The sequence below is a fragment of the Coffea eugenioides genome, chromosome 1, assembly GCF_003713205.1.
Source record: "Coffea eugenioides isolate CCC68of chromosome 1, Ceug_1.0, whole genome shotgun sequence".
In the NCBI taxonomy this organism is placed as follows: domain Eukaryota; kingdom Viridiplantae; phylum Streptophyta; class Magnoliopsida; order Gentianales; family Rubiaceae; genus Coffea; species Coffea eugenioides.
In genome coordinates this window covers 42861990-42886652 of record NC_040035.1, presented here as the reverse complement: position 1 = coordinate 42886652, position 24663 = coordinate 42861990, and the positions used below count along the sequence as shown (strand labels likewise).

Below are 24663 nucleotides of genomic sequence, written 5' to 3'. Positions count from 1 at the left end.
TAATCAGCCAATGGTTTCTGGATCCTCCTTGATAGTTTCGCAAGAAAAGGGACACCTGTGTGGTTAATGCTTGACTGCGTCATACGTATAAAGTTCCAAAGCCAAACAGACCACAGGGCTTAAACTTGATGATGTCTTGTCTTCTATAACCAAAAAGAAAGAACAAATATTTGATGTGCCTGTCATTAATTTTAAATTACATTCACACACACACAAAAAAAAAATCACAATAAATATATACTGACAGTGTATACACTTTCACCATTAGATACAAAACACATAATCCGAATTTGAGTTTGAAACTCAAATTTTACACATGTATCGTATATCTAACCGTGATAGTATAATCCGAATTTAAAATTGAAACTCAAATTTTACATATATATCATATATTCAACTATGATAGTGTATACACTGTCAGTATATATAAGATTTTCTGATAAACAAATATACTCTCTGTCAACAAAGATATGCCGTGACGCATTTAGGTATAACGCGTTTTAGCAACACAACAGATTAGCCCAGTTGACCAAATATTACCAATGCCAACCAGGGAAAGTTCAATCCCTTTTTCCTAATAAATAAACAAAGACCAAACTGCAGAATTAGTTGAATTCAAGCAAAAGTGAACCGACCAAGGGTATGACTCAGAATCATAAAAATTTTGTGGAAGTCCCAATTCGGGAAGTTACTACTGTATCAGCTGAATGTTTCAAATTGGACTGGGACACTTGTCTTGCGGTTTTACTTGGCAAGGGAGACTAGAAATAAATAAACAGAAAGTATTAAGGAGAGCAAAGAAGATGATCAAATAATGCAAGTATTTTAGGGTGCTAATTGAATTCTAAACTGCATCACTCCTCCTTGCGTCACTAGCCCTAGCCCGGGAAAAATAAAGGAAACAGAGGTAGGAATATTTCATTTCAAGGCTTCGAAATTGTATGATTTTGTAATTGTAAGTATGAAAGGTTCCGTTTCACCATGCCCTGCACTTGTCACAAACATACTTGAAAACTAATCTTTTTATATAAAAAAAAATGATAATTTCATGTCAATATCTGTAGTAATAACAGTAAGTACATCGATCAAACATGATACAAATACATAAATATGAAACTTATATACAATTTAAATCTCAAAAAGAAAAAAAAATATGTGGATATATTTGAGGTCGAGATTTCAATGCCAAAGTGTTTGGATAGCACAAATATCTCAAATAATATTTCGCTTGCATCATAAACACATTTCCCGACCCACCTTTTTATATTCCCAATTACCTTTTTATCTCATATACATCATATAATAAAAAGTGCTACAGCAATTATTCCAAATAATATTTCAAATAATACTCTATCCAAACTTCTTTGTGCACCCTTGTGATCGAGGCAAAGAAAAGATGGCTAATAGCTTATCTAAATCTGAATGAAAGTTTGTGTGTTGTTGGCATGCAACATCCAAAACCAATGTTAAAAGTGGTATTATTTCTTCTGCCTTTTCTTTCCAAATGTCTCTCTTAAAATTGTTGTATTCACACCAAATTAATTAATTAAGAAACCTCCACTACAAGGTGGCCTTTATTAAAGTAAAGCAATCACCTTTTAATAATTTTTTGCTTTAAAAAGAGTACGACATATGCGACCATGTAAAGCACAGGTTTTAATGGTACAAAAACAATCAATGAGAAAACAGGCGGCATAGAACATATCGTAGACGGCATTTTTTTTTTTTTTTTTTTTTGTCTTTGATGAAACAAGTATTTGGACAAGAATGAGATTGAGCATTAAAAGTTGATCTCACAATTACAAAAGCAAAAGAAAGCAAAAGCAAAAAATCAAATGTAAGTGGCCATTGTTTATTCTTCTTTGGAAAAAGACCGACCATGCAACTATGCAAGTAAAACTTATTAAATATAAATGAGCACTTGGTTTTTTGTTAAAGTGCAAAGTTAGACTCCCAACATCAAGAATAATTGTGATTCAAACTCTAAAAAGTAGGATACCATCCATCAAGAAGTTTCGTGCCTCCTTTAGTATCTCAAAAAGATGCAGCACACAACAGTTATTTGAATGCCAATAAACTCACTTTCTACCAATTCTAGGGAAAGCCCACCAACTTAAAAGTGAAGTGAAAATTATTGCAGTCAATGTAGAGAGAAAATGATAAAGAAAAGAAAAGCTAGAATGCACTTTTGCTAAAAGGATTTCCGACGAAATTAAAAATTAATTCAAATGATTAATTCAAACAGCATACGAAAAAGAGAGAGAGAGAGGGAGCAACTGTAATTTAGTAATAGTCAATATCACACAAGTTCGAGTTCAATATATAGCCGTAAATTGAACAGTAAGTACTTTTTTTTTCTGAAAAGAAAGCTAAATCTTTCTCATTAGTCGGGCCCCTTGCCTCTTTGATTGTCTTAATCATTTTGAGGCAATAGTTTTGTACTTGGTTTTTCACCAAGTACATGATAATTACGAGTACTTAACCATCTAATTGCCGGCCTTCAAGAAAGTTTTCTAGATACAGTGAGGGCTGTACTACTTACTATTCATAACAATTTTCTTTTTTGCCCTGCGTTGACACTTTTGCATGCGTTAGTAGTGTATAAGCCTAAAAAACACGATGATATTAATCCCTTGTAGTCATTACACACGATAATCACAACATGGCTTTGACCATTCTTCCATCACAATTGCTTTTCTAAACAATGCTGAATTATTTTCTTGACATGATCGTAATCGAAAAGTTCGACCGACATTCAGTCTGCTAGTAACTTTGTCCAAAGAAACTTTTGATTTTTCCCATTTTTTTTCCCTTTGTGTTAATGGTTAATATTTCATGAGAAACCCAAGTTGTTTATTAAAGTTTTTATTTTTTTTTTAACAAAAAAAAAAATAATGGTGTTTGCCCCAAAGTAAAACAAGAGATTCCCATGTATCTGAGTCCCTCTTTCTTTTTCTTTTTTTTGTTTGGTTTTGTGTTTTGGTTTTGATAAAGATGGAATGAAGATTGACTATGCCTTCTTCTTGCCTTATTATTCTACTGTTGACTCATCCATCCAGATGTACGTCAAAACTTAGAAGCTTCTGTAGCCAGTTGTCAACATATGATATCAACTCTTCTAAGAGCCAACACATCGAAATTAAAGATCTTTGATAATGATATTTGACAGCAATCAAATTGCTAAAAATTCTCATTAGTAGCGTATTGCCTCTTTCTTTTCACTTTTCCTTTTTGAGGAAACATATACTTTTTTTTTCCTTTTTTTTTTTGGGTTGGCAGTGATAGTTCTTTTCTTCTTTTTTTTGAGGAAATATATAATTACTTCCTTGCTAAGGTAAAACTTTTTCATATATACAATATATAAAAAGAAAAATAAAAAGTATTTATCTCATATAAATGCAACGTAATCAAAATGATTTGAATCTTCTTCTGTTATCTGGTTGTTGGCTCCCGGACTTTCTTCTCTCCTCTCTTTCCCAGAAAAGACTGAACAGGAAGATAACCTTCATAAACAGCAGCTTCCCTCAATCTTTGCTTCCTCATTTTATTCTTCCTTTTTCAAAACATCACACCTACCCACACACCTAAATACCCGCATATATCCAACTCCCAATTGACCCGATTCACCTATTTAACCGTTGGCTCAGGATCGAACTTTTCAAGATTTGAATTTCCAAGACTTGATTTTTATTAACTGTAATAGAGAAAAAGTTGATAGGAAGAAGTGGGAAACCAATATAGGGGAAAAATGGTAGTGGCGGCAGCCGGAAGATATGGGTTGGTGGTGGTTTTGGCCTGGGTGGTCTTTCCGGCGGCTATCGTGTTGTGTGGAGAAATGGGGTTGACCTTCCAGCTGGAGAGGGCCTTTCCGACGAGTCATGGTGTCCCACTTGGTGAACTCCGGGCACGTGATCGGTCCAGACACGGCCGGTTCTTGCAGCAATCTTCTCTTGGTGGAGTTGTTGATTTCCCTGTTGAAGGCACCTATGACCCTTTTGTTGTTGGGTATAGTTCTTTATTAATTCTATAATTATTGATAATTATGTGAATTATGGCCGCTCTTTCTCTCTCTCTTTTTTTTTTCCAGTTTCTGTTAGTTGTTTTATATTTCAGTGTAGATTTAAGGTATCTTTGTGTCTTAAAGTAATGTTCTTGATGGTTTCTTGGCTTAATTGTTTTATAGATTTAAGCAAATTACGCTTTATTATTTGGTGAATATATGTTCTTTACTTTTGTTACTTTTATTAATTTTTTACCTTTTCTTCGGTCAACAGTTGTTTGCTTGACATTTCTATTGAAGACTTAATGAGCTTTGGCGGTGTTTGTCTCTATCTTGCATGTTTAGTTCTTTGAACTGTGAGAATTAGTGGGGATTTTGGCTTTTCTCTTTGTGATTGATAGACGGAGTATTTTGTTGTTAGATTAATAAAACTTAATGGTATTTATGATTATTTTTTGGTTTTTAGGCTGTACTTTACAAGAGTTCTACTAGGTTCACCACCGAAAGAATTCTATGTACAGATTGATACTGGAAGTGATGTTTTGTGGGTTAGTTGCGCATCCTGCAATGGTTGCCCTACATCTAGTGGACTCCAGGTAATTACACAAATTCTGCCTTAAAAGTGTTCAATTTTTACTGCCTGTTTTGGATTTTGTCATGAAGTATTCTTCTGGACAGTGAAAGTTTGTTTCTATTAACAGATCCAGCTTGAGTTCTTTGATCCGTCAGGTTCACCGACAGCTTCACCGATTTCATGTTCTGACCAGAAATGTGCGCTTGGAATTCAGTCTTCTGACTCGGAGTGTTCTAATGGTAATCAATGCAGTTACACTTTCCAGTATGGAGACGGTAGTGGGACATCAGGGTATTATGTGTCAGACTTGATGCATTTTGATACCATTGCTGGTAACTCTGTGACGTCAAATTCTTCAGCTAAAGTTGCCTTTGGGTAAGCTAAAGCTGAATTATTTGAATTATAGATTGTTTTGAGTTTTGCAGATTTGTCTTGACCATCTCTGTTGTACACTTGACATTTGGTGGACAGTTGTAGCACATCACAGACTGGTGACTTGACAAAGTCTGATAGAGCAGTTGATGGAATTTTTGGGTTTGGGCAGCAAGGTATGTCTGTGATTGCACAACTTGCTTCACAAGGAGCGATACCAAACGCATTCTCTCATTGCTTGAAAGGAGGTAACGGTGGTGGAGGTATCCTGGTTCTTGGTCAGGTCATCCACCCGAATATTGTTTACACTCCCCTTGTCCAGTCACAGTATGTATTTTCTATCCTGCATTGGAACATTCAGGTCTTGCTTTTTTATTAGGTTCAGCATCCTTTCTTGTTCATGTCTACAGCTTCTCGTTGATATTGATGTCCAATGGACCTCATAGAAGCCAATATTGTCTGGCTTGCGCTTATGTCAACAGTTAGCAGAAATAGGAATTACAGCTTTGTTGGTTGAGCAGCCATTGGATTAAATTGCATGGTGTCCTATGCTGTGTGGTTAATTGTTAGTCCAGAGTTGCAGACCCAGAACCATATCTATACTTTATGGCCTGCCAGTGTGAATCCTTCTCATAAAGGATTTTAAATGTAATTTGGCAGATAAAATGGAATGCAGTAGCCGCTTTGGCGTGTGAATTTAAGTTCTAATTGAGAAAGGAAGTCAAGGTTAGAAATTGAGATGTCAGAAATTTGGCCTGTGGGTTTGTTACTCTTAGAGAGCATTGGTTTACCAAATCCCAGTGACCTAAACTCCCCAAATTTCTAACACCTTCTATCCCTGGGGTAGAAAAAGTGAGATTACTGAATATCAAGAGGTATTTCTTTGGACAATTTGGACATGTAGTAATGGTTCATGGAAAGTAATTTAGCCATTTGTTATTTGTAAAAGGGACCTTTTTTTAGTGATCAGTTGAGCTCTGATTATGCGTTCAAATTTTTTAAACTTAAGATAGGTGTCTATTTTGAAATATGGAGCCAATAACTTTTCATGGGTAATTCTTTTGACCGATAAAAAGTCAGACACAATTACTGTGTCTAATCGAATAAATTCAGGATTATCTTTTCCAAACATAGTGGTAAGAATAGAAAACCCTGGCTACTAATGAAATACATTTGTAGATAACCATGTAGATAAATTAACAGAAATTCAAACTTAAGTTTAAGCATTTGTGCTGGATAACCATTGACAGCCACCTGCTTCTCTTCTCTTGTGTTTTTTGTATTGAATCTGTTTACAAGCTTAGAGTTATAAAAAAAAAGAAAATGGAATTCTAGATGAGGCTAGTTTAGTACTTCATTTTTCTCACTGCCCACTCCCCATTTTTCTCAATCTATACTAAAATTCTTATCTTTATATTGTGGTTTTTTTGGATTTTTTGGAACACTGGAATTGGAGTCAGGTTCACACTCTCTCTTTCTTTCAGGCCACATTACAATCTGAATCTTCAGAGCATTGCTGTGAATGGGCAGTCAGTGCCTATTGATTCACAAGTATTTACAACTTCAAGCACCCGAGGAACTATTGTTGATTCTGGAACTACTCTGGCATACCTTGCAGAGGAGGCTTATGATCCTTTTGTTGATGCTGTAGGTTTTTATGGAACCTGTCGGATGCTTGACTCATTTGAGTTGGGCGACATTTCTTAGTTGTTTTTGCACTAGATGAATATTGGCGTGCACAGGGTAGCACATCTGTGAGAGTGTCATGCATCAATAGTTTACTCAAAATATGGTTTTCATTGCAGATTAATCAAATTGTTCTACAATCAGTACGTGCTTTTGTTTCTCGGGGAAGTCAGTGTTATTTAGTCACCTCCACCTCCAGGTTATTATTAATGATTTGTGAACCACTTTTCCATGTTGTTGAGTATTCCTTTGTTATCTATTACGGAGTATAATAATACTTAAAAACTGACGAATGTATTCTTTTTCTGTTTAGTGTCTCTGACATATTTCCCAAAGTTAGTTTAAACTTCGCTGGTGGTGCGTCAATGGTGTTAAATCCTCAGGACTACCTTTTACAGCAGAACTCCATTGTGAGTAGAAATTTATATTGAAGTGAATATTGATAGAGTTTTCAGTTAACCTGGTTTGAAGTTGGAATGCTGTCCTTCCCCATATTTAACAATTTACCCCTAAAGACCCTTACTTTGTCATTTTCTGACTCAAATTGATCTTGTTGATGTAAATTGCTTGTGAAATGGCGGTCCTACAGATCATCAGTTCCAAGTTAGTTGCCAAATATTTTTCTCTTGATAAAAATTGACTTATTTGTGATCTAAGTTTTCAGAAATTGTTTTGGAGTACCTCATTTGGCCCCTTAAAGTTTCAAATTTGATTATTTTCAATATTTTGGTTGAGAATGAGGAATTTAGTGCAAATTTGATAGGCTCCCATCTCCCTGATGTTCACAAAGGAACGGTTCTTGGAAAACTTGTTCTTGCACATGTACATATAAAATTGATTTGCCAGCTCATTTTTGGCAGAATGGTGCAGCAGTCTGGTGCATCGGCTTTCAGAAAATTCAGGGTCAAGGGTTGACAATTCTTGGAGGTGAGTCCTTGACAGGTTCAGTCCCCATTGGGCAGATATGACTTGTAAATTGGTAAATGAAAAATTACTATATGAGCAAAATGGGCCCTATATTTTGGATTAACTCCAGAGGAGATCCAAACTTATGGTGCAATGTTCACATCCAGGTGTGCTAGCCACTTGTCTTGTGTCGAACATTTTTCCTGATTTATCCTTGTTATTTGCCTTTCGGTCTTTTGTCATACACATGATGGGCCATTTCTAACCGGCTTTCAACAATTTTATCTAATACAATTTTTCTTTGATTTTTCAATGTCTGAAACCTTGTTAAGGATTCATCTCTGATTGATCATTTAGTATGAGCCTTCAATGTGATGCCAGAGATACATGTTCAGTATTTCTGGTTTGTCCTCTTGTTTTGTCATGAAAATGTCTGAATGAAACTGGAATTTGTTTCCTATTTTTCTTCATTATTTGTTTCCTTTCATGCAGACCTTGTTCTGAAAGACAAGATTGTTGTTTATGATTTGGCTGGCCAAAGGATTGGATGGGCTAACTATGACTGTAAGTTCCCATATCAAGAGCATTTTCCAGCCGTTGACTTGATTTTTACAGTGCCTTCTATTCATCATTTATCTGATTGGATTAAAAGGGGAAACTTGGATTAAAAGTGTGAGTGTTTTCTCTGATACAGATACATTTGAAATTCAGTTTTTAGTTCAAGATTCACAGAATTTGGGGTTTGTCTATTCTTTTTATGAAGTGTAAATAGCTGAAAGAAGACACTAGTTTATTTTTCTCACTGAATAAATCGGATATGGATTTCTCTGTATATCTAAAGCTTAAATATATGGTCATACTTTAGACCTAGGCATGGAAGTAATTGAGCATTTATGGTCATTAGGTAAGACTTAATATCATGTATCCTTTTGCGAAAATTGGATGTAATCTTGAGCCACTCGGGATCTGAAGCTGAATGTTAAGCTTGCTTCAATGCTTTACGCGAGTATAACTTGAGCGGCTCGATAATCACATATTGTCTTATGGGGTTCTTGATATTGAGAAGATTATTATTATGCTTTCACACAGTATTATTATGTGTCAATAATTTTGATATGAGATGGTGGTCATGCAGCTGGGGTACAATTCGGCTCATTCATTAGTAGACAGTTGAGCTAAAAACTTGAGCATATAAAGTTTCTCTGTACCATGTAAAGAAAAGTCCATCTCCCATCACGGTTATAACAGTAATTTATCCTAACAAACTTCTAACTATGTCTAATCAGGTTCCTCGCCAGTAAATGTCTCAGCAACCCCAAGTACAGGGAAAAGTGAATATGTAAATGCTGGGCAGATTGATAATAACAGTTCATCCCGTGATGATCTTCACAGTCGGATATTAGTCACCATCCTGGTTTTCTTCTTGTACGCGTTAGTATATGGAGAATTCTCAGTTTTGTGACATCAATAGGGAAATTTTTGGACTGGAATTCTATCTCTTTGTATAGCTTCTAGCTGGTATTTAATTTATAGCAATTGGCAGGATACATTGTTATAGTTTTGGACAGGCTGGTATGTTTGTATTATTACTTTGGCCTTGTTCTGTTTTTGGCCACTCATTTACCAGCAGATGTAGAATGACTGGCCTCACAAGGCCCTGTTGTACATTAGACACGAACCAGATTCTTGAATTCACACCTCATTAATACAGAGATTCTCATCTGTTTGTTTTAAAGAGAATGTTGAGTTTATACTTCTTCTCTCTACAAGTATGAGATGCCTGTGGTTAGTAATTTGCATGTCATTGTGAAGAGGAAAGCATATCTTAGGAAGTTTGAACCCTCGACCTAAAGCTCAAAAAGGAATTTTAAATCTCCCAGAGGAATTTCAAATCCCTTTGATATAGACAAGTTGATTAAACAAATGTCCAGTCTTAGGATTAGTTAGTGCGACACTATGTCTATACATCACAAACTACAAAGAATCAACACTAGCAGCAGATTATCTGTTATGTTCTTGATGCCATTCCTCTTTGGGATGAGCTAAGATTTATAATCCTATTGCATTAATGACTTGTATTATGGGGATTGATAACTTGTATTATCTATGTGCAAATCTAAGATGGATGAATGTGAATTTAACTTTCCCTTTCACTTCTGTTAATTGAGATGAATTAACTTCATTTCTTCCTTTGTTTTGATTAAAAAATTTCTTACTTTTTCAATGAACATATTTTTCAATCTCTTTTTTATCTCACGTACATCAAATCGTTACAGCACATTTTTCTACAAAAACTTCTAAATATAGCGGCCTAAATGTGACCGCATCATGGCCGTCCACACAATTCTTTGGCTTATGATTTCATGTGCATATTCCTTTTCTTTAAGTGACAAAATGGTTGCATCCATATTTTCCGTAAATTAATGCGGAAAACAAAAGCAAGTTTGTCATACAATGTGACGCGGTACTGCGATGATAGTGGGTCCCTACATTGTCAATTGAATTGCAATTGACAAAATGGTTGCATCCACAATCTAGAAGGCAAAATTTTCGTCCCATCAATTGCCACGTTAAGTGGCTTTACTTAAGAAAATTTAGACAGGTGCGTGGTGCACTCGTCTGGTTTGATGGTGATTCAGTCCCCTTCGAATTATTTTTAGGTCTCTCCTCCTCCTCCTTTTAATATAAGATAAAATAGGTTATATAACAGTTATCATCTCGAAAAAAAATTCATCATTTTCGTCCCAAACTTTTTTTATTAAAATCAATTTTGTCCTTAATAGTTTTTTTTTCATGAATGTAGTCCTTCAAGTTTTATTTGTTGCAGAGAGAAACTGGGATAAAAAATAGAAACTAGTTCTTTTCTCCCCCCAAATTAAGGCATCGTTGCAGCTGTTCTTCTTCTTCCGATTGTTCTCCCTTTCCAGCTAGTAGACTCGCCGGAATTTTCCCACTCTCTCACATCTCAGAACACAGAAACAATATATGCATCCAAGTTCTGTTTAAAACTTAAAACAATAAGAAATAAAGGAAATAGATTTTGAAGGAAAATAGATATATTTTCCTTACAACCCACTTGATGTTAGTTTCTGCGACCAGTAAAATCCACAATAGATAACAGTTTCTCTTCTTATGCAAACACATATCACATACACATAATCACATATTCATTTTTATTGTTACATCCTGGCATTTACACAAGCAGTTGGAGGGCATTAATTGACATTACTCTTCCTTTTGAGCAATTGGTGTATAATCCAACTTAGGCCAAATGTTTTAATCCAATTCTTTCTCCCATGATAGCATATTTACAAAGGGACAAAAAAAGGACTTAGTTCCAAAACTATTTGTCTTGAAGTCTAAAACAAGATGTGAGGCAAGAAAGATATAGGAATTACTTTAGAGAGCCATATCGAGCTTGGTTTTGATGGTGTAGTAATACAATGGTCGGCTCAGTGTTGATGTGCTCTTCATCCTATTATCCGCTTTTTTTTTTCAAATGAGAAATTTGGAGAGAATCTCAGTAAAGTTAAAAGCCGATGGTGGATTTGGAGTTGAGATCTGAGTATATTTGGATCCTAGATTTTTCGAGATAATTTTTTGAAAAAATATTATAATACTTTTTTTATATGATGCATACAAGATTAAAAGATGGGTAATAAATGTGTTTACGATGAAATGCAAATTAACCTACTATCCAAGCAAAGATGACAAATTTCTTCCAGAAGTGCAATTTTAAAGCTTTCTAATTTTCCTCTGCACTTAATTTCTCCCAAAACTCCACTTTTTCTGCTAAATTCCAATCTTACTCAAGCCAAAAGCAAAATGGCCTTCCTTCCACATTTTCTTGGTAGGTTGTACTTGAGTACAGGTGCCGATGCTTCTTCTTTTTAGAGTGGTAACTATATGCGTTGACGAAGCATGCTAGTGAAGGAGATTGATGTGAGTGATTTGGTGATTTGTATTTGTAAATTTTTAATTTTCACCCCACTTTAGTCAAAAATTAGTTTTTCTCCACTACTTAGTTTAATGTTCTTATTTTTTCTCCACTACTTAGTTTAATGTTCTTATTTTTTCTCATTTTTTTATAGAAGAGTTGACTTGCATGCAGAAACAAACCTTTTCTTAGCCAAAAATGCCCTTGGTTGGTCGTGGAAAAGAGTTAAAATGTGGTGGCACTGCCGTAGAAGGACTATATTGAAATGGAAAACATAATTCAAGAAGTAAATTGGTTAAAAAGAACTATTAAGGATGAAATTGGTTTTAGTGAAAAATTCAAGGACCAAATTGATGAATTTTCCCTATCTAAAATTTGTAGTGGGTCCGTGGCCCTATATTGAGGTCTGAGAGAGGTTCCATTCTTCTGTTTCATAATCTAGCCATAACTGGTGTGTGCATAGTTATTAAGGTATTCAACTAAATTTCAGACTCTCAAAAATAGGGTTGCAATCAAACTAAGCTACTCGCAAGCAAGTCATAAGTAGTTCAATCAATTGTCCAACTCAATTTGGAGTTGATCGAACTCGAGCCAAATTCAACCATACTCTACTTAAATTAGTCGAGTTCGAGTATTATAATGCTATACTTGAATGTTCAATGACTTTAATTGAGTAATACATTTGATTGTTATATTAGAATGAAATTACATATACAGACACGGACTTGTTAAAAATTTACTACAATGTTATTATTAAAAATAATAATTCCCATGGATTGATTAGTAAATACGGCACCCCAAAAAAATTCAATTCAAAACCCTGCCTAAATAATCCAAAAATCCCTTTTCATTTCTCTCCACTCGTCTATCTTCCCCCTTATTGCTATCTCTCAATCCAAACACCCATGTCTCTCTCTCAAAGCCCTAAACCACCGTTAACTTAAAAGACCAAACCTCTTTAAACTCAAGTTCAAACTCGAGCTCAAATAGTGCTAAATGCATCCAGTTCAAATTCAACTCGAATACCCCCCAATCTAAATTTGGAACAAATAGCTTGCCATGAAGCTTTGTTATGAAGTTGGTGACGTTTTAAGCAAGATTTTAATTATGACCCCTGAAATTGGAGATGTTTTAAGCGCAAATTTAATAATTGAAATTTGACAGCGTTTGTGAAGCCAACTTCCTTCTTATACGCTCAACATTCGGATAGCACCAGCAGAGCCACTCAACTTAGCAAGAGTACTATAGGCTTTGATATCTTGATCGAGAAAAACACATCAGTCAAAACAATTTAAGGCCGTTCTGAACAAAATGGAAGTCTTTTCGGCTACTACGTTGCAAGTCAGCAACATCTAATCTAAGGGTACACCAAGTGAACCCAGAAATCTCTCAACGATAATTTGACCAAAAAGGATTAACAGGTAATGACACCATACGCAACAAAAGAACCATGAAGGAGAAACTCTTCAGCAATAGAACATAACATCCTTGACGTTATCTTTGATGGCTGGTAGCTGCCGGAGCTCTGCCCTCTGTTCTCTTGTAGCCCTACCCCCGCTGCTAGAACCACCATCCGAGTATTCACCTTCCATGTAATAGCGAGCTCGGAATGCAGCTAAATGAGCATAATAAGCAGGTGGCACTGCAGAATCATTTTAGGCATTTGATCAGAAAATGGAAACAGATTATTATTAAACGAGATTTGCAATAACAGCGTAAAGTTAGCAAACTAACCAATGGAAACTGATTTAGTACACCTTGCATACCTTAAAAAGGAGAGAGGAATGCATGTGAGGATACTTAGTGATGAAACCATAATTTGACCATAACCAACAATACCACAAGCACTTTAGAAACTAGAGGTAATCCTAGACAGCAAGAGATTCTTACGTGTAACATAAATTGTTTGTCAACGTTTGCAAAGCATCTGCAGTGAATCCGTTCTCATCATAAAGCACATGGTAATGGGTCGGACGGCTTGTTCCCTGAGTTAAATAAAGAACCAGATGACAATTATAGCCATCTGCTCCAACACTAGAAATGGTAAATGAGCACACAATGATGCAGTTAGGGCACAGGTGAAACACTAATTACCTGAATCCCAGCATGGCTGCAAAGATAGAAGTCAAACTCAGTTGGGTGGCAAATCTTGGTTTCAACAACAGTACCTGATTGAATAAATAAAAGGAGGAGAGTTAATGGAAGAAGTGATTGCAGAAACAAGAAGTGCTATGCCAATTAGAGAAAGGGTTATTCATGGGAAACCAGAACCTGGCAAAATATTGCCACTCCTGTCAGTTAAATTTCTATCTCCATGATTAGCAGGGAAGAGACGTGTATGGTGTCTCTTCTGCACCACCACAAAGGTTACTCGTGGCAAATAATCTTGCTGTAGTGAAGCACAAGCCTGGACAAAACAACTTCACCAATAAGAGGGCATTCTGAAGAAAAGATTGTGAGGAGAGCCAAGGAACCTCAAAAAAATTAATTCATATACCTTTCGGATGGCATCCATTTCTTCCAATAAAACTTGGTTAAATTGACCTTCACTTACTCCATCTCTACAAATACAACTAATGTCAAATTTTTGCTCTATAAAGCTGGATTTGGGGAAAGGGAGCACAAGAGCACCTGTAGAAAATGATTCTTTCAGGCTTAAGTCGAGTTGAGCTCCAGAAAGCACGCAGCAGCTCCCTGTAATGTCCAAATGAATGGTTTGAGGAAGATAGAAATAGGCAACCATATCCACCAAGTAATCTTGCAACTGACCTTATCATCCCCCCATGCACCATGCCCCTTTTTGGGTCCTCATAACAATTGTAGAGATCCTGGATTATCTCCACCCTGTGATGCTGAGCAGAAACTAGCCCTCTATATTTTGTAGCCTCTGGCCAATCCATTGAAGCAACCACCTGTTGACAAACATTCAACGAGAGAGAGAGAGAGAGTTAACATAGGCATGCACAACAAAATCGTTTAACTGAGCCAGAACATACCGCTGCAATAGAGGGGCTAGAATCCTCCCCTGGTTGAGGGTGTGTAACATCAGCACCAAAAATAATTGTTGGACGGTCAGTCAGAAACGGTATTTTCTTTTGAACAGCTTGCTCTAGAACCGCATTCGTTCCACCAACCTGGTTCAACAGACAAAAGCAAAATGAAACCTGTTGTATCCTTGAGAGATAATAACTAAGGAAACTAACAAGAAGACTACAAACCTTGACATTGATCTTAAGAGCAACATTTTCAAGATATTGGTTATTAGGTTTTCGCACGTGCTTAGGCTGACAACACTGTGAAACAATTCCCAACTCTGTTTCACACACTCGCTTGATCTTTGCTGGGAGTACAAAAATTTTGGCATTAAGCAAGCAATCAAATCACTAAATCCATGTTAGATTTCAGATACTTTTACTCACGGTAAGATCCACTGAGATCTGGTAGAATTATAATTAACAACTGCAGGTATTTCACTGCACAATCTCTAAGTCTAGCAGTAGAATTGGCATGAATATCAAACAGAGTCTTCTCAATTTGACCAGGATGGGCTGATTGAATGGGAAGCACTGGCCCTGAGGCAAATACCTGATTATGCAAAAGACATCTATAAACGTTCTTCAGGTGATAGAACAATCATCACGAATGGCTATCATATGGAGGGATTGATCATACCATTCCTTTGCTCGAGCACATACGAATCAAGTCCTGACAGAACCTGCTTGCATCAAGATTCCGCGAGAAGCTGACACAAGCCCATGAGTCCACCTTCCCGCCATTCACCATTTTCTAATAAATTATGATAGACCAAATGAACATATACATGTAAGCGCAAAGCTCATGAAAATTTGTTTAGCAGAATAATAAAATCCTCTATCATGTCAAAGAAATAAAATAAGAACAACTCTCTAAATTCTTCCAAAATCAAATTTGAAAAAAAGGTATATTTTCAGAGATAAACAAATCAATTGTTGTCACAGAAAAATGGCTTTTCCATAAGCAGAATATCTTTATCAGTCACAGCATATGAATATTTAGTAACCCGTTATTTCAGTAACAATATAACATACACACCTTGTTGATCATATTCCATTGTCCAACCCTTGGATTTACCCTTGGTTCTCCCCCAGTCGCATGATACTTGAGCTGGACAACCAAGCACAGTAGAATTTAAAAACCAGATTGAAGACTGTACAGTTCATTAAATAATGAACTAAATGATTACCGTAGGAGGTGGAAGAACCCGAGCTTCAACAGAAGTAAGCTCAGGCTTCACTTGAATCCCAAATTCCTGGTGTACAAGCTGATCATTGTTGTAATTGTTACGCATAACCATCTGAAAATTAACGGCAGAAGCTTAGTACAAAGCAGTACAGAGAAGAGAAACAAATAGAAAATCCCAATGACCAAGCAAAAAAGAAAACGAAAAACCAGAGGCATACATAAAGCAAAATATATACTATACTTACATCCCTGATGCTTTGTTCTCTCTCCCTTGGTCTTTGACATGTAGCCCTTAGCAAAGCTGTAACCTGTCTGTCATTTAACTTTTTTGAATATTTTTGCCCCTCAACAATTGTACAAACCTGTAATTCACGTGTAGCCAATCTCAGCTCAGTTCACAAGAAAAGGGAGGGGGGAGGGGATGGGGAAGGCTCAGCAGCAAACCTCCATTGGCAGATATGCACTTCCAGATTGCAATGCAGGCAACGTTGCATGTCTAAGTACAATTTTGTACTTCTCAGCAAAGTATTGAACAACAGAAACGTCAATTCCATCACGGACAAATCTGCATCGTAGTTGAAAGGTTTGTAAAATATAAGAAAATCATCCAACTGTGTTTGTTTAACCTTAATTCCTACACTCATACAACAGTTCTGCACATTCATTTGGACACAACTAAACAAAATAAAGTCAATTTGCAGAAGGATCCACTAATGAGAAGGTATGAGCTCACGTTAACTTGTTTGTGGGTTTATCTGAAATGCCTGAGATTCTGTAGCGTCTCACGTGCCCCAGATAAGTATGTTGCACCCTAAGACGTGTGAGAGCCTTTTTCACCTAAAACACAGAACACAGTTAACATGATAGATCCAGAACTGAAGAATGCAAAAACATCAATTAGCTAACTCGCATCCAGAACCTCGAAGAGAGCATACCATCTCCAACCCAAAAAGCAAGCCAACTTTTGCCCCCATAATCAATTAAAAAGACAACATTCTTGCATGTACAAAGATAATAATAAGAACGATGGAAATAATCGCTGGAATACCTTGATACAATCTTGATCAGATAGACGGGTTAGGTCTCTGATGTTCAAGTACTTGGCAATGAAATCCAGAACTGAAATGGGTTCATAAAATGCCGTAGCTGACACATCTGCAGACAGAATAGAGATCAATAAAGCAAGAAAGAGTCCACAGAAATTAAACGAGAACAGAAAAGAAAAAGGATCCCTGATAGACAAGTCAAGTTCCGGAACAAGAAGCCACATGCATTTAAGCAAGAAAGAACCAATTCTCAAGTGATAGTATTCTACCAATATTGAGTGAGAGGCCCATCTGAGTTGGACGAAGGCTCTGGTAAAATCCCTTCCAATACTCCACTCCATCACCAAGTTCACCTCTACCACCCAAAGTTGGATGGAAGAATGACCTTCCCACAACAGTATAACTGCAAGTACAAATCTCACTGCTTTAGGAGAACTGCTACATATCTTACATGACAAGTTGCAACCTAAAACATCTCAAGATACAAGTGATTAAAGTAAAACACAAAGATACGAGCAAGAGGTCACTTGTTAGATGGGCTTTCTCTCAGAACCACATCAAGTGCTTGTATGGTTTCCTGCGGTACATCAAGCTGTTCGCTTCTCAAAAACTGTTGAAGATGATGAAGGTCAGCCTTGCTAGCAAACTTAATAGAGACCTTAAACTCCCTTTCCCTCCTACAATTGAAAAAGAGTATTAAAAATTGTTTCAGCTAATTCCATAAGAACTTATATGAAGAAAAATGTTATCCGCTTACTTTGGTCCATCACCTTTGTCAGAAAGCTTGATAATGAACTCCTTCGAAGAAAAAGGCAGCGGGCCAGCAGCATAGACATTTTTCTTTCCATCATAAGCCAGCGCTCGGTTACCCAAGTGTGATAGCTTGTGGCTTTTGACAAGCTCCCTCATGACATCTCTGCATACTTTCTTCGATGACACTTCCGGAGTAATTGATACCTACATAAGTATACAGTAAAACTTTTCCATGACAGATAGGAAATTGGAGATGGTTAAAATGCAAAAGTCGTAGAATGTCACAAGAAACAAGATATTCAACAATTAAAAACAGCTATTTACCACATTGAAATCAAATCATGTAAAGTTTTAGCAGAAATTCAAAAATAAAATTGGAGGACGACCAGAGAAAACAACAAAAGAACTGAAGAACAATACCGACCAAGCTAATGTTTAAATCAGCCGTCAGTTATTAAACCCATAAACTACCAGAAACTGAACAATCCAGCACGAAATCCAAGAGAAAATTAGGAACACGTTTTACAGTTTAGAACACGAAAAAAAAAAAGATATCATCCAAGTAGACACTTTGCCTTCTTGTGAAGCAACGACGTATCAGTGCATTAAATAGTAATCCAATGTACGAAAAACAATTATTTCCGTCAAACAGAAAAGATCTAGTGCTACTCTCCGTAAAAATAAAAACCAAGACATTTTTTAACAAACGAAAAAAATGCAAAACATACTCGAACAGGCCATTGGATTTTTCAAACATGTACATGAACAGGCAAAAGTATACACACGCGAATATGCTAAAGCAAGCAGATGAAAAGCAAAAGCAGTAGACTTACATCATAGTGATGTAGATCCCTATCAGCCACTCCAACGAGAAAATGGTTAGCCCTAACCACACATTTCTGACCCACAGTTCCAAAGCCCGGCCTCTGCGGAAACCTTGTAGCCTTCGACGACGCTGGCGGCAGTTTCCTCTCCTCCGTCACAGCCTGTTCCTCTGGCCTCTGTACGGGAACTTCACTCCCGGAGGACGAAGCCTGAAAGGTCAACTTTTGCTCCAACTCCCGGCTTATCGTCGAAGCCGACGACGACGACCCGGCTGCCGAAGCACCAGCAGGCTGCGGTGGTGGTGCATTGTAGCCGGACGATGATCCCCGTCCACCATCGCGTCCACGGCCACGGCCGTCCAAAAGCCGGCGAGTATGAGCCTCGACCACCGCCGCCGCTGCCGGGACCTCCACCGCCACGTCCGCGTCCTCTTCCGGACATTATCTAGATGAGATTTCTAATTATGTGTGGAATTTTAAATATTTCTATATATTTTTTTATATAAATGGAAACATAAGAGAGATTTGGAGAAGTAAAGAAGAGCGAGCGAGTGGAAGAAATGGATGTGGTTTGCGTGACAATGGAAAACTTCTGTCCTGCTTTATAAGGAGACTTGAAAGGACATGGGATCGGCGAAGGCGGGTAGTGGAAAGACCGAAACAGTGGAGCAAGAGGGTGGAATTATTTGGGTGTGTCTGGTCTACGGGAAGTCATAAACCAAGTTAATCGAGGTTAAGCCACGTAATTTAACATGGATTCCCGTTCTCTGTGAAACTGAGTAACAGGCTGATGTGATTGAATTTAACCGCAGGATTTATGGTTGATCGATTTACTGTGGCTTACTTGAGTATTTCCCAGGGAGAGCTTAGTAGCTTCCTCGAGAGTCATTAAGGAGACTAGGGGGCCATGGGGCGGGGGACCGTTAATGAAAATTAAAACTCCGTTAAAGACAACGGGTTATTATAATTGGTCAGAATGGAAAATTTATGGGACCTTCTTGCATTGCCAATAATTGATTAGATGATTCCGTTATTTAATGAGAAAAGAAAAGAAGTCCAATTAATGCCACATTAATATGTTGTAGCCAACCCCCGATTTCTCCTCAAATGCAAATTCGTACCTTTACTTGACTTCATATGATTTCAAGTAACCATTGGACTGGGATACATCAGACATGATGGAATTAGTCGGTGTGGCGCACTCTATGTGTTATATTTGTGCATATTTTAGGAAGAAAATGAATAATGAAAAAATATACAATAATAAATTAGTTGTAGCAAAGAAATTAATTATGACATTTTTTTATTTTTATTATTGAAATTGGTAAAAAGACTTGGGATAAATATGGCGATAATATATATGTGTGGCAGAAGCAGTTATGTAAACATGTGAGTAATGTGGTAGAAGTAGTTATATCAACACACTCAGGACTGTAATGACAGGTTTTTTTTAACACCAAACCAGTTGTTCATGCATTATATAGAGACGGATATAGTTTTTTTGCGTGGCTATGTTTGGATAAAAAAATTTTCACTTCCATCATAAATATATTTTTTAATCTATTTTTTTATACTTTCAACCACCTTTTTATCTCACATACATCACATCACAAAAAAAATACTACAGTAATTATTTCAAATAATTTTTTGGAATAATAGTACTTTTTTTTTTCAAAAATATATTTTTATAGTAACATATAATACTAATAATATAAAGCTGGTTGGGACGGTTCTTTATTAAATGTTAATAGACGGGATCGGGGAGGATGAAATTGTCGAATCTGACCTTTCAATAACCATTTGTTTCATAGAAAAGGAAAAATTCAACTAACGTAAAAGGAGGAAAACATAACGTAGTTGCCTAAGAAGTAAGAACATAGAACGTGAGAGTTGGGTCTAAAAGTGTGAACCCAGAAGAATTGCTGTGCGAATCAAAAGGGGCAGAAAACGGGTGAGTTTTCATTAGCCTACAGTTGTTGAGTTTGACAACTTGTGAGATAAGCATTAATTTAACTAGAATTTTTTGAATGGCAAAATCACACGTCCTGTTAGGAATTCAAGAATTTTGTTTGAATTGTGATTTTTAACAGAAAAATTTTTATATTTTTCATAAACACGTTTCCCAATCACCCTTTTTATTTCATATACATCAAATTATTACAATATATTTTTCTACAAAAATAAATCTAAAAATAGCAATCCAAAATTGATCAAGAGATGGAAGACAAAAAAAAATTGAGGTACGTCCAATGTTTTAAAACCCGGACCGTCAATTGAACCGGTGAGGTGAAATGGTCGAGGTTCAACCGGTCGGACCGGTTCAACCTCGGTTCAATGAATTTTTTTAAAAATATTTTATATAAATATATATATGCACAAAATAAGACATGCAATGGACTAATTTAAAACTTTATATGATGAAAAGTTCACTATTTTTGAATAATTTGGATTTTCAAAAATAAATTTTTTAAATTATAAGTTAAAACAAATAAATTTCATCTTAATTTCAATTATATCTACCAAAAAAATCTTAAATCCAACCAAAAAATATCACAATATTTTGAAATTATACAAAATTCACGTCTATGAGAATTTGACATTGTGAACTTAAATTTTAATTTACGTCTTTGAGATTTAAAGATTGTAATTTAAAAAAGGAAGTTTGGAGTTCGAAAGAAGTCAAGAGAATCGAAAATAGAAATGCAAACTTGATAAGAAACAAAAAATGAGATAAAAGTGAGCGGTTGTGGCATTAAATAATTTGGGTTAAAGAAAAATAATTCTTTTTTAACTTTTTCAATTTAATGGATAAAAACAAAATTAAAAGATAGAAGAAAACATCAATATATTAAAACTAAAGAGGTTTGATTAAAAAGGAAGTGACAAAAGAAAAGATGAGAGAGAAAGAGAGAGTTGAAGATTAAAAAGAAAGAGTCATGAGAGGATGGAATTTTGTAAGAAAAATGGAAAAATGAAATATAGATGTTTGTTTTATATAAATAAGTTATCAAATGAAGCAAATAAGATGTGATGGTGCAATGGTTACTACATTGGTTTTCTATTGCAAAAGTCTTGAGTTCGAATCTTGATAGAAGCATTTTGCAAAAAGTAAAAAAAAAAAAAAAGAAAAAAGAAAAAAAAACTTGAAAACCGGTTCAATCCGGTTCGATACGGTTCACACGGTTTTTACCGGGTTTGACCGGGTTTCTGGCAAAGTCAACACAAGCATAGAACCGGACCGGTGCAATGGCCGGTTCGTGGTTCAACCGGTCGAACCGGCCGGTCCGGTCCGATTTTCAAAACACTGGGTACGTCCAGGTAGTGCATGGCTAATTGGCTGGAAGGAAAACAGTAGTCCTATTCTAGAAAGCAGGATTGTTTTCAGTGCGACAATTTTACCCTCAGATTCAATATATTTCTTACTTAATTTATTTGAAAATTTGTGCCATCAGGATAAAGATAATATACGAGTATCCTGACATTTTCTTACCAAAGTAAGAAGGGCGACAATTAAACCTAGATCCCCGAGTAACTTTCAAAAGCCGGCAACTTTTGAAGGCGTCCAGGGGAATTAACTACCCATCCTTTTCCCCCAGATAGGCGATGTGGGATTGAAACCCCGACAAGGGCCAAGCCCCCAGATAATATATGAGTATAATATCAGCTTTTTATATAGATTTATAGGCTACGTTTGGATTAGCTGTTTTTTGGGTTGTTTTTCAAAAACAGCATTGTAGCATTTCGTTTTATAATTATTTATACAAAACTGTATACGATTTATTTGTAATGTAAATATAAGAACTTTCATGATGAGTTCACACCTGTAATTCTCTAGCTTTCAATTTTCTCATTTCACTTTCTTTATTTTTATCACAGCAATACAAAGCCAATTGGGACAATGTCTAGGAAATGTGAAGAAAAACACAGCTAATAAAGGTAAAAAGAAAAAGAAAAAAGGGGCAAAATAAAAAAGCAAGAAGAGCAATCTAAGCTGCATTTTTGGCACTGTATTCCTATGCTACTTGATTAATAATCCTATGTGAAACAAGGAAATGTTATGTATTTCAGTACTAGTATAGAGTGAAAAGGCAAATGAACCATTAATTCTTTTGTTGGTGTATTTTTTGGATGCTTTTGTTTTATGAATTTCATGGTAAATGCTATTAATTGAACGCAAATGGTACTATATATTAAGGTGATCAAATCACTAATTGGATATAGTACTAATTAAAACTCGTAAACAATAAAAGATCTGAATTAAATCAAGAAAATGTTCAACACTTAACCTTGTTTGGATTGCCGTTTTCCGTCGAAAAAATTACGTCGTTTTCCGTGATCACATTTCTCTATTACCTTTTTCCCTCATATACATCAAATTGCTACAGTAATTTTTTCATAAAAAATGACGGAAAATGCAATTCAAACGGGTAAGTAAAGGAAAAAAGAGCAAATTAAGTAATTATTCTTCAGTCGTTACATTTCCCCACGATTTAATTATATATTACTTTCCAAAAAAAGAAGCAAAAGAAATTTTGGTTTGTTTGTTGAATGCCTGTGCATGCCGCCAAATAAAGGGTATATTTGTCAAATGAGGTATGGAGATTTGAACATTGAAATCATTTCACCCGGATAGAATCTTGGTTAGCGTAGTACGTCTTCCAACATAAGGAATGATAACCTCATAGGGAAAGAAAGCGTGCTGCAGAATTTAATCCAACAGTGATTTTACGGCGGATTCGTGGCAGCGGGGGTTTGGGTGTGGGATTCGTGCCAGGCGGCTACCCCACACGACACCGTTGAGATAAAAAACGACGCGCTTCATAATCTTTATCGCAGTAGGCCCAGTACTGGAGTTGCCTTAGGCCGAAGAAAAGTCAATGCTTGATAAAAAATGAAAAAGCGTCACGGTGTTGTACCCTGTTCAATATATGGTGTACCTTTCTTTGAATTTTTGGGATCCCACTTCCCAGATGAGATTGATTCGGTTGTGGGCCCAAAAGTCGTAGCATTTAGTGCAGCCGAAGGAATATGGTCCCATCTTCTGATATGTTAGAGAACCGGGATGAATGGAAGAGTGGAAAAGGGGGAAAGAAACCTCAAAGTTTCAGAACGGAAGAGTGGGCCAACGGAACAGCCGGAGGCCTGTACCTGACCTTTAGCCAATGCAAATTAATTCAATTGATAAGAATCAACTATTTTTTTATTAAAAATCATCTGATTGAATTTCGATGCTAAAGCAAGAATTGTATTAATGGGCAATTCGTAAGAATTTTTGAAAGTTTTATATAGTTTTAAAAGTATGTTTTAATTCGTGATAATGAGTAAAATTGAACATATCTAACTTTTTTCTCAGAAAAAAAAAAAAGATGACAAATACCAAAGAACAATTTGAGTTTGTTTGGATAATAGTTTATTTTGATGATTTATTTGAAATAATTACTATAACACTGTTTGTGATGTGATGTATGTGAGATAAAAATGTGATTGGGAGGATAAAAAGGTGATTGGAATTTGTGAGGCAAATTATTTTTTTCAAAACCTTGATCGAGAATCTTATTGCTAACACAAGAGTTGTGTTAATAGACTATGCATAAAAATTCCTATAAATTTGATTTAGTTTTAAAAGTATGTTTTAATCCGTGATGGTGACTATAACTGAATATATATCTAAACTGTATTATCCTCAAAAAAGAAAAGGGATGACAAATACCAAAGCTTATCGTGGAAGCTACAGGATTTTTGAAAAATAAGTTTTTCATATGCAATGTTACAATAATACACAAAAAAAATAACTCCAAAAACATCATATTCATACAATATCAAAAATAACTCCAAACATATAAAAAAATTAAAATAAAAATCCACACCATTTCCTTCTTCCATTTATCACTATCACTCACCACCATCCAATCCTTTCTCCTCTTTCCTTCCCCTCATTTTTTTCTCCTCCCCTTCTCAGCTAGATCGAGGGAGAAAGAAGAGGGGTGAGGCGTGGCGGGGAAAGAGGGAATGGAAGATACGGAGGAAAGAAAGGGAGGAGGAAGATGTGAGAAGTAAAGAGATGGAGGAGAAGGGGAGGAGGAGGAAGAAAGAGAGGGAAGAGAGGGAAGGGGTGGTGGTGGCGGTGGTAATTTTTAGAAATGACTACAAAAAATTTTAACTTTAAAAATATTCTAAATATATTCTAAAAGCTCCTCTAAAAACATCACAAAAAACATTTACAGTAAAAAACTTTTTTCATATACACTATTATAGCAAAATATTTCAAAAACAATTAATCTAAAATGAGTCATAATTATTATTATTTTTTAAACTTTTCAGGGGAAGGGGGGTGGTTGGGTTAT

At 35.9% G+C, this 24663-nt stretch overlaps 2 protein-coding genes across 2 annotated transcripts; one reads left to right on the top strand and one right to left on the bottom strand.

Annotated features, from left to right (window-relative positions):
• The first annotated feature begins 3439 nt into the window (after nucleotides 1-3439).
• On the top strand, nucleotides 3440-9273 carry LOC113777453 (aspartic proteinase-like protein 2). Its single transcript, XM_027322544.1, has 10 exons — nucleotides 3440-4005; nucleotides 4467-4596; nucleotides 4702-4949; nucleotides 5046-5273; nucleotides 6431-6593; nucleotides 6752-6831; nucleotides 6946-7042; nucleotides 7493-7559; nucleotides 8031-8102; nucleotides 8825-9273. Exons 1-10 carry the CDS (start codon nucleotides 3749-3751, stop codon nucleotides 8998-9000), a joined length of 1518 nt encoding a protein of 505 aa, XP_027178345.1. The 5' UTR covers nucleotides 3440-3748; the 3' UTR covers nucleotides 9001-9273.
• Nucleotides 9274-12676: 3403 nt separating this feature from the next.
• LOC113773087 (protein argonaute 5) lies at nucleotides 12677-19208 on the bottom strand. The gene is made up of 23 exons (XM_027317624.1): nucleotides 19164-19208; nucleotides 18329-18748; nucleotides 17500-17699; nucleotides 17270-17419; nucleotides 17012-17145; nucleotides 16745-16851; nucleotides 16430-16533; nucleotides 16141-16261; nucleotides 15942-16058; nucleotides 15698-15808; nucleotides 15547-15618; nucleotides 15148-15261; nucleotides 14895-15060; nucleotides 14694-14815; nucleotides 14472-14609; nucleotides 14245-14387; nucleotides 14107-14169; nucleotides 13973-14036; nucleotides 13747-13882; nucleotides 13570-13643; nucleotides 13366-13460; nucleotides 13210-13241; nucleotides 12677-13117 (listed from the first exon to the last, which is right to left on the bottom strand). Exons 1-23 carry the CDS (start codon nucleotides 19206-19208, stop codon nucleotides 12942-12944), a joined length of 2904 nt encoding a protein of 967 aa, XP_027173425.1. The 3' UTR covers nucleotides 12677-12941.
• Nucleotides 19209-24663: the final 5455 nt, after the last annotated feature.